The 14,817-nt window shown below is 41.9% G+C and overlaps 1 protein-coding gene across 4 annotated transcripts in view; it reads right to left on the reverse strand.

The window, feature by feature from the left end:
* ttc28 (tetratricopeptide repeat domain 28) overlaps positions 1-14,817 on the reverse strand; it is a 177,171-nt gene that overhangs the window by 26,352 nt on the left and 136,002 nt on the right. For all 4 annotated transcript variants that reach the window (XM_027139634.2, XM_027139633.2, XM_027139635.2 and 1 more), the window contains 2 exons: positions 9,533-10,040; positions 1,028-2,369 (listed from right to left, as the gene is read on the reverse strand). In XM_027139634.2, the coding sequence (XP_026995435.1) occupies positions 1,028-2,369; positions 9,533-10,040 (1,850 nt within the window). The remainder of the gene's footprint in view (positions 1-1,027; positions 2,370-9,532; positions 10,041-14,817) is intronic.

Genomic DNA, 14,817 nt, shown 5'->3' on the forward strand with positions numbered 1-14,817 from the left:
CATAATATGGAGTCCTTTGGGAGAAAAGTATCTTTGCAGGTTTATGTGGAAAACATCATCCAACACTGTCTCTCTGAGGAATTAGAAAGCCCGACTGTATTCATGCAAGGCGGCTGCTGGAACACATTTGCTGTTTAAGATGCCATGCATCATTGCGCCTTGTGGTGCAGTCACTTGAAATGACACTGCCATCAGTACTGTCAAATGTAAATGAAACAAACAGCATTTAATGCCTGGCCTTAATGAGCCTCTTGTTGGATGCATTGTGAGTATCAAGGGCGGGCTTTCTCTCAATGGGGGTAAACCTGGCGCATTGTCCCTGCTGACAATGTAATTTACCTTCCTGTGGGCTGCAGCAGGACGATTGGGGGTGTTAGATGAATGATAGCTGCACTGGAACTGGTATACTGTAGGCCCAATATAGGTTATTCCACCCCTAGCTGTTACAACTCAGCTGGTAGCATCTTCCCATCATGCACTGCAGAAGCCCATTCATCAACCCCTTCCCCATGTCAATACTTTTTTCCAGAAAGAAGATGGGGTAAGCAGAATGGACCAAGGGCTCTAAGATGGTGGTGGAGCGCTTAAGCAAATGATTGGATATTAATTAAAGACGATGGGTGGTATGCTGCTTCAAGACTGCCATAACAGCTCAGTGGATAGGCGTTGCTGTGAACAGACTGACAGTTTTATCAATCATACTTGGTCTTGTGGTAATTGCACCTGTGCTGCTAACACATTCACGGATAGAACGTTTATCCAAGGAGAATAAATGTGTTTTCGCTGTAAACGTGATGGTGAATTTTTTATTTCAATTTCTGGAAAAAGACTAAATTATATTGAAAATTCTGGTATAATGTAAAGTACCATCACTATGTCTGCTCATTAATAATAAATCAGTTGTGGAATTTGAACAGTTAAGGATGTAACATAATTTCCTTTAAACATTTTACTGCACAAGTTACTTGGCAATGATTTAGATTGTGCATTTTATATGTTACACAGTTAGAAAAAAAAAGCATCTTACCTGTGTCCATTGCCTAGCCCCCTGTATGCTTTCTCCTGGTCCTGCATGTGATTGAGACTCTGTGCCACAGACAGGTACTGCTCATAGTACTTGACTGCCTCCTCATAGTCGCCCAGCGAGTCGTAGCAGTCTCCTAGGTTTCCATAGGCACGGCCGCGGTCCAGCACTGCCTCATTGCCACTGAGCTGCTGTAGCATGGCCAGTTGCTGCTCAAAATAGCCAATGGCCTCTTCCATCACACCCATATTCATCTTGGTGATACCCATGTTGCCATAGACCTGGGCCTCCACACTGGGGTCCTTTAGTCGTTGGCCCAACTCCAGCTGCTCTTCATAGCATTTAAAGGCCATGCTGTATTTGCCCAGAGCCATATACACGGCTGCTAAGTGCCCATGGGCTCTGCATTCACCTTGAATGTCTCCTAACTCCTGGTAAACCTCCAGCTCTTGTGTGTGGTAACCAAGGGCTTTGTCATATTTCTGCAGCAGCCGGTAGGCAGCACCTAAAGCAGCATAAGCGTTGGCCTCCATCTTGCGCTCCTTGACCTGATGTGCCAATGCCAACTGTTGTTCATAAAACTTCACAGCACCAGGAACATCCTTCTTGCAAATAAAGATGTCACCTAGGTTTCCGAGAGCACGAAACCTGGCCTGTGAGTTGTTAAGTGACTGAGCCAAGGACAGAAGGTACTTCTGGCATTCTTCAGCCTTATTGTAGTCACCTAGAGCTTTGAAAGCCAAGCCTAGATTGCAGTACGCTTTGGCTTGGCTCAGCTTGTCATGAAGGTCTTTGGCCAGAGCCAGGTCTTGTTCATAGTACTTGACCGCTTCCTGGAAGTTTCCCAGGCAATAATGTGCATAGCCCAGATTGTGACAAATTTTGCCTTCACTTTCCATGTCCTGCAGGTCTGGTGCAAGCCGTAGATACTGCTCGTAATACGGCACAGCCTGTGGGAACTCCCCTCTTGAACAGTGAAAGTTCCCCAGGTTCCCCAGAGCACGGGCCTCGCTCTGGATGTCACGGAGTTCACGAGCAATGTTTAGATGATTCTGGTAGTGCTGCAGGGCTCGGTCATGTGCCCCCAAGGCCTGATATGCAACAGCCAGGTTGCCATGGGTGGAGGCCTGTGACGCTCGGTCGTTAACCTCCATTGAGATCTGTAGCTCCTGCCGGTGGTAACGTACTGCCTGGTCAAAGACACCAAGGGCATTGTAAGCATTGCCCATGTTGCCATAAGATCTGCCCTGGGCAGCATAGTCATTCAGCTCCTGAGCTATAGAGAGGTGAGCTTTGTGCAGTTTGAGAGCTGTCTCATAATCTCCTTTCATCTGGTGGATGATTCCTAAATACAAAGAGGAAGAAGATTTGGATCATTTTCCAATCAATTTCTCAAGCATAACTTATCGTCTTTCAATGTCAAAACTGTCAAAATTAGCGCTATTATAAATGTGTTTGAGTACTACAAGTATTATCTACTCAATCAAAGAACGCTGAAGCATCTGAAGCATCTGAAGCATCTGAGGAGTCTCAGGATTATTTGTTTGAAATCTCCATACAGGAAATAAGCATGGGCAATCTTTGGTTGGAAGAAATATGAGTACACTTCAAGTTATAGCAGCTTTCAAAAAAGCCAGAAACAAGTTTCAAGCCAAACGTGTTTAATAATTGATGAGCGAGTTTGTAAAATATATTGGAATAATAAAAGTCTACCTATGCTTTCTTCTCAGTGCCTTTCATGCAGAAACTATTCATACCCAGAGGATGGAGAATTTCATTTTAAAAAAAAGTCCAAAACATCCAACCTTCGTGTATCTTGGGAAAACTACCATTTGCTGTCTTTGTACTTTTTCCATAAAATAATCATTACCAATGTGGTGCGGAAATCCTGGCCCTCCACTCCCTGTGCATGATGGGATATTGTGGCTAGAGTAATGAAGCCGAATGTTGGGAAGGCTAATGAATACGTACAGTGGAAAATAGGTTTGGGTGCAGGAGTCATAGGAGACATTAATATTAGGTTCATGAGATTTGGCTTCCAGACCCCAGCATGCCCTAATCGGTTCCTTTCTTCCACTAACCCAGAGTGCCATCTGCTAAGTGCAGATGGATAAAGGAAAAGTGCTGGGATGAGCGGAAAACAAGACTCGTGAATGGGACTAACAGCGGGCAGCTGGTTGCGACGCTTGTCTAATTGGTATAGCCGTACTAACCAAAAATGATTTCTGCCACCGGGGAGCACAAAGCCATGGGAAATTAATGCAGAAATGGTCACACATAGAGATAAAACAGTTATTATAAGAAATAAGGAGCCAGTGTTGTCTAAATGGCTTGGCTTTAACAGATGACACTGCTGTGTAAGACACTGAATATTTGGTGCATGCTCCAGTGTGCTCAAGAGTGTTGATTCTAGACTTGCAAGGGCTCAGAACAACCTTCTGTTTGTTTGAGTTCGTCAACATGAAGCATCCTCCTCTACAGCAACAAAACATCCAACCTATGGAGAGATTTACACATAGACCAGCTTACCAACAGCACTGCGACACTAGTGCACTCTATATACTCTGCCATGCTGATGTCTTTATCAGACATGTCACACATTGTCAACAATGTGACCTAGTGATGGATGTCTGTGTGGGATAGGTCTATATTCATGCATCTTCAGAACCTGCTTTATTTTGTGCTAGATCTGGAGCCTATGTCAGGAACACTGGATGTAAAGCAGAAAAATAACCTCGATGAAAGCCCATCTTAGGGATGCTGCTCACAGCTTGGGGTAAGTACATGTACTAATTCAAATCCTGGCATGTTTTATGGAAACCCACAAGGACACGGGAAGAACATGTAAAACTCCACAAAGACAGACAACCTCAGGATGCTCAGGATCAATCTGGGAAACCTAATGTTGTGCAGTAGGAACGACGCACACTGTACCATCCTTAGGTGTTTATATTTCCCAGTAAATAAGCATGATTTAAGCAGAGAGGCACTTAATGGATGGAAATTCAACATAGACTCGAAACAAAATGGTGCCTTTTTATATTAATAATTAGATCTTTGTGTTATTACAGTGCACTGATCTACTGTTGACCCCTGAAACTGTTACAACATTTGTGGACACCATTTTTAATGCAGTTAAACAATATTAAATAAACTTACACCTCTGCAAATATTTAGATATATTTGCACAATTCAATGATTCCATCAGTAAGTAATATCACTGTAATCAGGTCTGTATACGTTGTAAGCAGCAGCAGCATGTGTGCATGAGTAAGTGTGAGGTGGAAGAGGCCATGAAAATGGATGGAGGGAATAGACGCCCATCTGCTCGTTGTCAATCAGAGTAAGCCTAAGCAAAATTAGCAGCATGTGGAAAATCCAATTAGGGCCGGTGCCAACATAAACCCTGGACACCAAGAGCCCAATACAGCACCTTTTCATCAAATATTTCCTTTAAATTGGTCCTCAGTTTTCTGTGACCACTAATTATTACTTAACCCTGAGACTCCTCGTTTGAAAGATAAATCTGGTGTTAGAGCCTAGTTTGAGAAGGATTCTCGTGGCACTCATGTGTGCCAGACGTATCTCTGTGGTAAAAGCTCAGCTCATGAAGCCCACAGGTAATTATTTCTGCACGACTGGTCTTGGATATACATACGTTAGCTAATACTATGTCCACAGCATGTACTGTAAGGCACAGTGAACCCAGACAAATCAATGACTGCAGCCAAGAGGCTGAACAGCTACTATAACTTGTGTTCAACAACTACTACAATTTTTGTTCATACAGAAAACATTGAGCTCATTTTTAAATTAATTTACTGTATATATTAGAGACGTTTTTTTTTTAGAGACACATTTTGTTCATTTGTTTCAAATCGGCTAAAATTACTGATCTGATTACTGTAATGTGAATGGAATGGAAGAAGGATGAATGCCTGGAAAGTGAAAAGAGTCTCTTCTTTAAAAGATTACAGCAGAACAAGAGTAAAACCTCCAGCGATTGACAACTGGAGACATGGGGACAGCAGATAGGTAAGTTCACCAGAGGCCACCGGGAATATCAAAGTCGCTTTTCACGAGGTGAATTACACCGCCTCGCATTTTGGAGAACATCGATGCTGAGCGTCGGACAGTCGAGGGCAGTTCCTTCAAACGCACATTAAGAATATACCATGCCCCAGGCAACGGCTCAATGTGATAGAATATGAAATATAATTTAAGCTATTTAAGATAGATAAACAGACAGACCAGCAAACAGATAGAGATATAGATAGATAGATAGATAGATAGATAGATAGATAGATAGATAGATAGATAGATAGATAGATAGATAGATAGATAGATAGATAGATAGACACTGTAGATTCATTTTGTCAACCACTTTGACTTTTTTTTGCAAGTAAATGCTATATTAAATAAACAGAATGCTTGAAAAGAAAGAAATTCTGTATCAGAGATACACAGAACGTTGACTCCTGAAGGTAAAAGTCTAAAAGAAAAAAAAACATTATATTGTATTACACATTTAAATTCATCCATTCAGAGCAAATCTCCCATTTGGACCCATTACATTGCTGTCGCATCTGAAGTATCATCTCTCCATGAGCACTGCCATGTTCTGAATTAATTAGCACAAGACTTAACTCCTCATCAAAGCTTTACGCTTCCCCTGACATGGATTTGACAACTTTTACAATGAAAGATCCAACCAATTCTCATTCGACTTTTAAATTCTGCACCTTTAATAATGGAGGATATTTGCATTATTAACTGTTGCTCTTTGGAGCATCTGTACTGTATCTTTTTTGAGATTCTGACAGAAAAAGTATTTGTTTTTCTTCCAGGAAGCATGGCCAAAGACGATTTTTATGAGGACAAAGGCCTCCCTTGTGTACGAAGCATGTTCTTGCTGTTCTTTGCTTGTGCAGTAACAGACAGTGTCGCAACAGAATCAGGAAAAAACATACAAACAAGCAAGTTCTTAACAATTGTGCTTAGCTGCTGGAATCTACAAGGTTGTAAGCAAGAGACATGAAGGTAACAGGCTGCTGCAACCTTTGGATGATACATTTTATATCGAATCATCTCGCAACATCGGTTAAGCATAAACATTTCACAATCAGTGGAGAGAAGAGATAAAACCTCAACATGAGAGCCTCAGAGCCGTTTCCTTTCTTATCACTCCTGCCCTTCTACACTACTTCCTGTCTACTCTCCTGACAATCCAGACATTAAACACGCTGCTATATTCCATCATGTGACTTCTAGTGCTCTGCAAAGCTTACGGCAAAAAGCAAAGACAAACAAATAGCAGACGTATTGACATTGAATTCTCTATATGGCTGAGCTTTGTTTGGCTTCAGGAGAATGAAACGGTAAATTGCATTTTGACTGACAGCAATGTCCCCGAGATCGAACCTTGAAGAGTTATAGCCTATAAAAAAAAAAGAACCAACCTCGAATCAACACAACCTACATACTGTTCAATCGGGAAATTACTATCGCTTTTCTTGCCAGCGTAAATAAGTCTGCTCCAAAATCCAAGCTAATCTTAGATTACAATCGGTATGTGTTCATAAACACGGACTCATTTCAAAATTATTGGCTCTTGTTTCTCAGCCGACTCGAGTCTTCTCTAATGCACTTTATTGCAAATATGCTGTAACACGCTATTACGATAGAAGACGATGTTGTCCAAGTTGTTTCTCAAGCTAATTCTTAATTAATACAAGTATCAAAACATTCTATAAGGCTGCTAAATCAGAACATACACACAGGACTGTAGTAATCGAGTCAATATCAGGTGTTATTCATTAGACAACAGCAATAACACTGCGCTGTTTGCCAAGTGTGTTCATTACTGTATGAACGTGATAGACGGTGTGTGACAAATGAAGAAAATAGTGCGTAGACAGGATACTGAGGCATATTTGTGTAAAGATTTCTTAGAAATAAATAAAGTCTACCCTTTTACCTGATTAATGTTGTTGTTGTTATTATTATTATTATTATTATTATTATTATTATTATTATTATTATTTCTCCAAGAACATTTTCGGGTTAAAAATACAATTTTTCCAAAAAAAACTAATAGAACTTATCAGGTTTTTTTCCCCACTTGAGTGTACGCGTAGGTTAAGAGCTGGACAATCACTTGTTAAATCATTCAATACTGTACATATTACACATAAGGAGAAAGCGGCAGAGGAACCGAACATCTCGATTTCCCAGTAGGTCTTTTTACATCCCATCAAATGCAAGGCCAAGAAACATCACTGCCATCGCTGAGCGTGAGCGTTAGCTGAACCAATAACTGACCTTGATTTATATAATTAGGCATTTTGCATGCAGCATCTGAGTTGAGCCATGAGATTTAGAGGGTACACAGATTCACAGACTAGCTGGCTAGCAGAACTGGCATAGATTAAAACAGAAACCAAATCTGGAACAGCAGAGAAAATACTTCAGGATATACTACAGATAGAGACCAAAAGGAAATAATTAGAAATGGCCGCTGAGCCCCGGTGCTAGCAATGCCTCGCTGCTTTCTTTACATTCCTGAAGTGTGAGTCTGACCCAAATTTAACAATGAGAATGAGTCACCTGACTGTGCCGTGTTTCTAGTCCTACTGAATTTTTCTGTTAGTACACGGCTGTTGGAAGCCTTTGTCCTTTAAAGTGTGTTATTGCTCTGTAAGGTACAGTAAGAGATATATATATACTGGGATCTAATAGACTGTTCGTACTGAAGGACTAGACCTAAAAGCTCTGGATCAGAATTGAATTACAATCTTAACCCCACAGACACGAATCAGCTAAAATAGAAAAATGCAAATATGATCAAAAGGCTGTGGAAGCCAGTAAACAGCAGCACATTACAGGTACCAAGAAAGAAGATAACCTGATGAAACCCACCGAACCAATAATCCAAATCAAAGCTGCATCCTTTTACATCCTGGAGACTGAGGCACAGCGATAATGGCATGACTGTTGCCTGAGGGCTCTCAATCCGCCTCCAGTTACTGTCCACTCAGCAATACTATACAGGGATCCAATTCTTCACACTCAGGGCTTGGATATCGCTTATCCTACTGAACCCAAACCACCTCTGAATAAAACATGAGTGGTTAAAGAACAAGAAGGCAGCTTTCTTGTATTTCCTACCTGCAAGAGCAAATAGGAGTTCCTACCCTAGGAGTGGCTAATGTTAGGAGCGCTTGAGGTCACAGTAGGAAGGATTTCCATTTAGAAACAGGGGTTTGACACCTTGGTAACATTTGGGAATTAGGCACTGTAAACATGTACACGTTGTATCCTACTGTATGTACATACAGTGAAATCGTATACCCAAGCAAATAAAAGCACCTGGAGGGTTTTTGTTTCTGTTTGAGCAGCTCTCACTGCTATGTCAATAAATATTTTGCTTTTATTCTTCGCTGCTAAATCTTACCTCTGATGCCGCAATCGATCTGTTCATTACTGTTGCCGAGCAGCCGAGCTCCTAGGCACAGCGTGCGATCATTAATTTTATAAGTGCTGCCATTCTTTCCCAGCGTACTGTTATTGACAGTTCTGATCAATAAAGGTTCGAGCACACGCTTGGTGGTGAGAGAACGAGGCCAAACAGAGGGAAAGTATGGTGACTAGTGGGTCAGTTACTGAAGTGTAGCTCATCTAAAAAGCCATTATTATTTTTCGTTCAACTGGCACACTGAGGACGACGAGTAATGTAGAAAGTGACTAAATGACGTAAAATGTACCTGATAAGTAAAATTTTCTTTGTAGCTGTGTCCAAATGTGCTGTATGCAAAAAAAACAAAAAAAACAAAACAAAAAAAATTTAATGTCGGTATGCCAGGATTTGAAACCGCTTTCTGTGGGATGTGTTAAGGGCAAGCATACATCACATATAAGCAAATTCAGCCTCCCTACACACCTATATACTGTAGGTATTGCTTTATAAATGATTACACTAAAGTCAGCACATAACAGATTTTACCTGTTTTTTTTTTTTTAGTCTCACAGCACATATTTACATAACAATTGACTCACAGTCATTCTGGATCAAGCTCATGTCACTCGCACTGCCGCCTGCATTCGCTTTTCAATGGGAACATTTTTCTTTCGAGTGTTGATCTATTCATTTGGGAGCGCATGCATGCCATCAGATCAAATTGATGGAGCTGTTGTCAGGCTCGGGAGAAAATATTAGAAAGGCACTAGAAGTCAAAGTGAAGGATAGAAAGAGCTCAGAAACACTTGGGTGTGATGGGCTCAATTTGTCCTGCGCTTACTTTTTGAAAAGTGGTGCAGTGGGTGCTGCAGGAAAGGGTGTGGATATGTAGTGGTTGGGTGTGCACCAAAAAATAGACAGCAGTTGGCTAGCTTTGCAAGGACTGTCACTTATTGTTGGTCAAGATTCTGAGCTGTGCTGGGTGCATTAGTGAAAGAAAAAAAATAATAAAAAATACCAGATCAGGGTTTCAGAAGCTTGTCTGTACTTACCAAGGTTAGAGGAGGCGCGTCCCTCAGCGGCACGGTCTTTCAGGCCCTCAGCGATACTCAGCTGCTGCTCGTGGTACTGCTTCGCCCGCTCCAGGTCCTGCATGCAGCGGGCAGCGTGTCCAAGACCGGCGTATGCCCTCATCTCAATAGCACGCTCCTGCAGCTCCTGTGCAAGCTCCAGTACACGTGCATGGTACGATGCCGCTTTGTCAAAGTCACGCCGGTAGTGGTAGGCACTGCCCAGGTTGCTGTAGGCGCGAGCTTCCTCACGCTTCTCACCCTGCACCTTGGCAATGTCCAGGTGCTGCTCATGGCACTGTACAGCACTGGCAAAGTCTCCCATGGCAATGTAGACGGCACCCATGTTGCCCAGTTCACGTGCCTCCGCCAGCTGGTCCTTGCGCTGCTTGGCCAGGAGAGCGCATTGTTTGTGGCTAGCTAGTGCGTTAGGGTAATCACCGATGGCGGTGTAGACATGGCCCAGGCTGCTGAGAGCCGACGATGCTGCCTAGAAATAGAGAAACAGAATTGAAGTAATAAAAGTTATGGCACCTAATCAGATGTCGCAGACCCTCTTATCTACATACTACATTCATTTACCCTCAGTTGTGATACAGATGATGCCCAAGCAAATCATAACTGTGCAATTTCTGCATAATGAGCCTGTAAAACTAAGCTCCTGATCCTACGAATATGCTGTCTGCACCAGACGCGCGCATCCTAACAGGGCTGACGAGGCCAGGCTTGTCTCCTGGATACCTACAGTATGCTTCATGGAAGCCCATTAGCTATTTGTGCAAGCTGCAGACAGCCTTCTCTCTAGTGGGATCTGCAGCAGCACTGTTGTCTGTAAGAGCTACGCTTCACACGGTGCAGAGCCTTTAATTCAATTTTGATTCTCAAGAGCCAAGAAGGTCATTAGATAGGCATGCACACATACACACAACCCAAGCAACACAAGGTGCTAAATACCCTCTGAGTGTGGCTGTTCCTGGGGCTCACACAGTCAAGCCCTCTGTGCCGAAAAGCTTTCTAAGGGGGTGGAGGTGTGGGTTGTTGGGCTATAGAAACACTTCAGCTGTGCGTTTGCATTTTGTCCTCTGTTATCAGCTGGTATTACATACATTTTGAGCTGTAGTAATGATCAGGCCATTAAATCTCATATATGTTTGTCGTCCACATAAAAATCTGCATCTAATACACTAAAAAACTAAACCCCAGGGTGCACATCATGTACAGTCTCGATGCTAGGTTGCTGGAAATGGAGAAACATCGTCTCCCGTGAAGAATAAACAGTAAAGAACTTAGTTTGAGCTCTAAAGCTCGGGCTGGTTCTGAAGCTGAACGCTAGGCCATCCTTAGGCTTGCTCAGTACCAATCTCGGGGCACTGCCTGGAACCAATTACCAGCAGACATAAGGGCTTTCAGCAGTTTTAGAGGGACGCCAAGATGCAAGGCAATTACCCTCCATCAGGAGCCCAGGCTCCTCCTGGTCACTGATAAGCTATCTGTACCACTGCAAGTTCATGTGCACTGGTTGCCTGAGAAGATTTTCGGTCGTCCAGGCTTTTCTGACGGTGAACCGGTGAAGTGCCTCAGATGCCTTCTGTCACAAGTGCAAACCTTGACCTACTATTACCAGACATTTGCAGTATTTGATTACAGGTTTGTCTCTCAGCACAGATGACACACACACAGAGAGAGAGAGAGAGAGAGAGAGAGAGAGAGAGAGAGAGAGAGAGAGAGAAAGAGAAAGAGAGAGAGCACTTCATTAGATATTTAAGCAGTTCAGCCTGAGGTGAAACAAAATTCTCTAAGGAAACGGGCTTCTATCTGACCGAATTTCTGAGAGAGATCTTAAAAGAACTGAGGAAATTAAAAAGCTACCCTTGGTATGGCAGAGCCAGTCGCCATCTACAAACCTGCTCGGTTTAAAAGTGTGTAAATGCTTGTGATCTAGCTCACAAGGAGGTCGATAATTGGTTGAGCTGGACTGTTAGAGCGAGAACGAAAAACAATAGTAAAGTGTGTAGAGCGACTTCAAAGTATTAATTATCCTGTAGATTTGCTCATCCTGGGACTTTTATTCACAAGCTACTCATCCTTTTACAAGCCTAACCAACACGAATACACTATCTGGAAGGAAAAGAGGTTTTTAAACAGATACAACTACACATACAGTACAAACAGGAGATGCGCAATCCGTTTCTGTGTCTGATGTCAGTAGTTTGCACTAAAAGTCTGATGACATATTTCTATAAAAAACTGACCTAAAATTCCTAATGGAAAATTTCGAAATTTTTTACTTAGATTAAATGACACGTTCCTGGTGTTGGGGAAAGGAGACTTGTAAGACAGTTCCTTAAGCACATTAGATAGGAAGCTTTCCAGAAATTTCCTCAGGGCATCAGGTTGAGACCAACTTCCATTTCAAATCCTAATACAAATACAAACGTCAGTATTTGGAGAGCTAAACAGATACAGATCATGTCATTGGGAGCTGCATCTACATGAGCTGCAGTGTTGAACTGATTTATAATCCCACTATCTGGGTTTTATTTTGAGTCCTCTCCAGAGTTCTTCCCCGTGCCGTCTTCCTCAGGGATTCTTGCCGCTGTTACCTCTGGCTTGCTCATTAGGGATCGACTCTACACCCAGAGCTGCTCTGTGACACGGTCTACTGTTGAAAGTGCTACATAATAATAAAACTGAACTGAAATTCATTCTGAATACAAAACAATACAAACAAAAAACTATTTGTTTGTTTGATTGTGGTCGTCCTTGCAGCTGCGTTTGTGTTTTTCTATGTTCAACTTCTCTGTTTTCAACAAAGCCTACGGTTTTAGAACTGTGGACTGGTTACCGTGGAAACCTGACTGGATTTGTCAGGAGCGGTTAACTGGGAGAGCCAATTTTCGATAAAGGAGGATTTAACACCCTCTTTCCTTGTTTCCTCAAGTCAGCGGCTTGGAGTTGACATGTGTGTGTGTGTGTGTGTGTGTGTGTATGTGTGTGTGTGTGTGTGTGTGTGTGTGTGTGTGTGTGTGTGTGTTTGAAAGAGCAGGCACATGTGGGTCTGTGCTGGCACCGAATTGCCCGTCTCCGTGACACAGCGCCACTAGGACTGTCGGGTTTCTATGGGATGAAACAGAAGATGTTTTCACTTCCAGCCCTCTCTCTTTCAGTCTGATAGAAGGTCTTTTTTAATGGTGCAGGAGAAATGCTTTGTTCTGTCTCACAGTGGCTCCAAGTCTTAGGTCAAAGGTAAGTCATGCAGGTCTGACCCTCCATAAAAGCAGTCAGTGAAATGATAGTGTGACGCTGAAACACATAAATCTCAGAGCCAAGTTAACCGCTGAGATATGGAGCGGCTGAAGAACTGTATATTAACTGAAACGTCCAAATATATTGGATTAAAAAAACAACAACAACACTAATGCACTGTCTTTATCAGTTAATACGAATAGATCGTTTTCTATGTTTGAAAGCAGGATCAGTGATGACGTAAGCAACGTAAGTGCTTAAAATCGGAATAAATGCGATAAATAAAAGTTTGCATACTTTTAGGACACAATGAAAGACAAATAAATGTAATCCAAACAAGACTAAGTGTGTGGTGAAAGAAAACCCAGATTTCCATAAATATTTGATTTCTTTGTACAGTACAGCAGGAAATAAAAAAAAAACTCTGAAATAAAAACAATTCTTGCTAAGTGAAACTTTTCGACTCGTTGTCCATTAAAACCTAGTTTCACAGACATAACTTCATGCTTCACGCTTCCTTGCCTGACAAATTAGACGTGATCTCGCGGGCTGCGTGGACAAAAAACCAAACGCAGGTCAGTTCTCACGTGGCCTCCTGTCTTTCCCTGCAAAACTTCCACAGCGACACACATCATCGAGAAACTGCTGGGTCATATCGCAAAAAAACACCCTCTAAAAGCAAAGTCTTGTTGTTATAGCGTGAAAGAAAAGACCGGGCCACATGCAGTTTTACTTTAGTTTTGCCCCATGAGGAAATGATAGAAGGTCAACTGCTGTCCAAAAAAAAAGAAAGAAAGAAAGAAAGAAAAAGAAAACAAAAGTAGTCTTCAAAGTTTATAGGGACGTGGACAAATCTCAGTTCTCATATTTATTTTACAACGGCATTCATTATACACAGTGTAATGAATAAAATACATTGTACTTTACATAAGTGTGTGTGTGTGTGTGTGTGTGTGTGTGTAGTTTGTTATTAGACAATCTGCAACACAGGACAAAGTCAGGAAACCCGGCGAACCTTTGTACCTATCTATATGTCGCTTTTCTCACATTTTTGACGTCACTCACGCACATCCAGGTTCATGCTCAGTTACTCTGGTCAATGGGCTCTTTGAATAAACTGAATGTGCTCCCTGATGGGATACTCATGTCTAAAGGCCCATTGGAAGACCCTGCTGTTTTTCTTGGGCGAGCATGAATCATCGTGTCCTCTGCTCTCGTCTCATCTCTCCCTCCCTCTCTCCCTCTCCCTCTCTCTCTCTCTCTCTCTCACACACACACACACACACACACACACACACACACACACACACACACACACACACACACACACACACACACACACACATATAATCCCATTGGCAAAGTCATCTATGCTGAAGCAGGAGAAAAAGGAAATATGGTAGTGAGGACAGGTCAGGAACAAGGCTAACTCAGATGATATCACCAAATACAAGATCCAGCTCCAAATACAAATGGGGAGGAAAAAACAAACAAAAATAGTTTATTATTTTGTTTTTTTTTCTAGATGCACACTTAAACAGAAATATATTCTTTTTTTTTCTTCACTATTACAGTAGAGAGAATACTACAGCTCAGTGCAGTACTTTTCAGTGTAAACACTGTCTACAGGCATTTTTGCTTTCATAGAATGTGATTAACATTTTTTTAATGATGTAAAAAAAAATAGACTTTGAGCAATTCATATCATCTAAAACTCTAAATAGTGGAAAATCCTGATGATTTTTTTGCAGCCCTGTCGTCCTCTTGCTATTTTTAAAAAGCATGTAGTGATCCGTGTTAGCGATACATCAGGCACAGTAATTGCTGATACACACCGGGTCATTCAAGATCGTTCATTAGTTTTACTCTAAAAAGGAATCAGAAACATTTTTTGGAATGTCTGATCATTTGCATATATATTTCATTTTGCCGTGTAAGTAAAGTGAATAAACGCACTGGGCACAGACTATAATAGGATATATTGCTATTAAATTAGAGGACGTGTCCTGAGAGATTGGGAC

Source organism: Tachysurus fulvidraco, chromosome 20, assembly GCF_022655615.1.
Source record: "Tachysurus fulvidraco isolate hzauxx_2018 chromosome 20, HZAU_PFXX_2.0, whole genome shotgun sequence".
In the NCBI taxonomy this organism is placed as follows: Eukaryota; Metazoa; Chordata; class Actinopteri; order Siluriformes; family Bagridae; genus Tachysurus; species Tachysurus fulvidraco.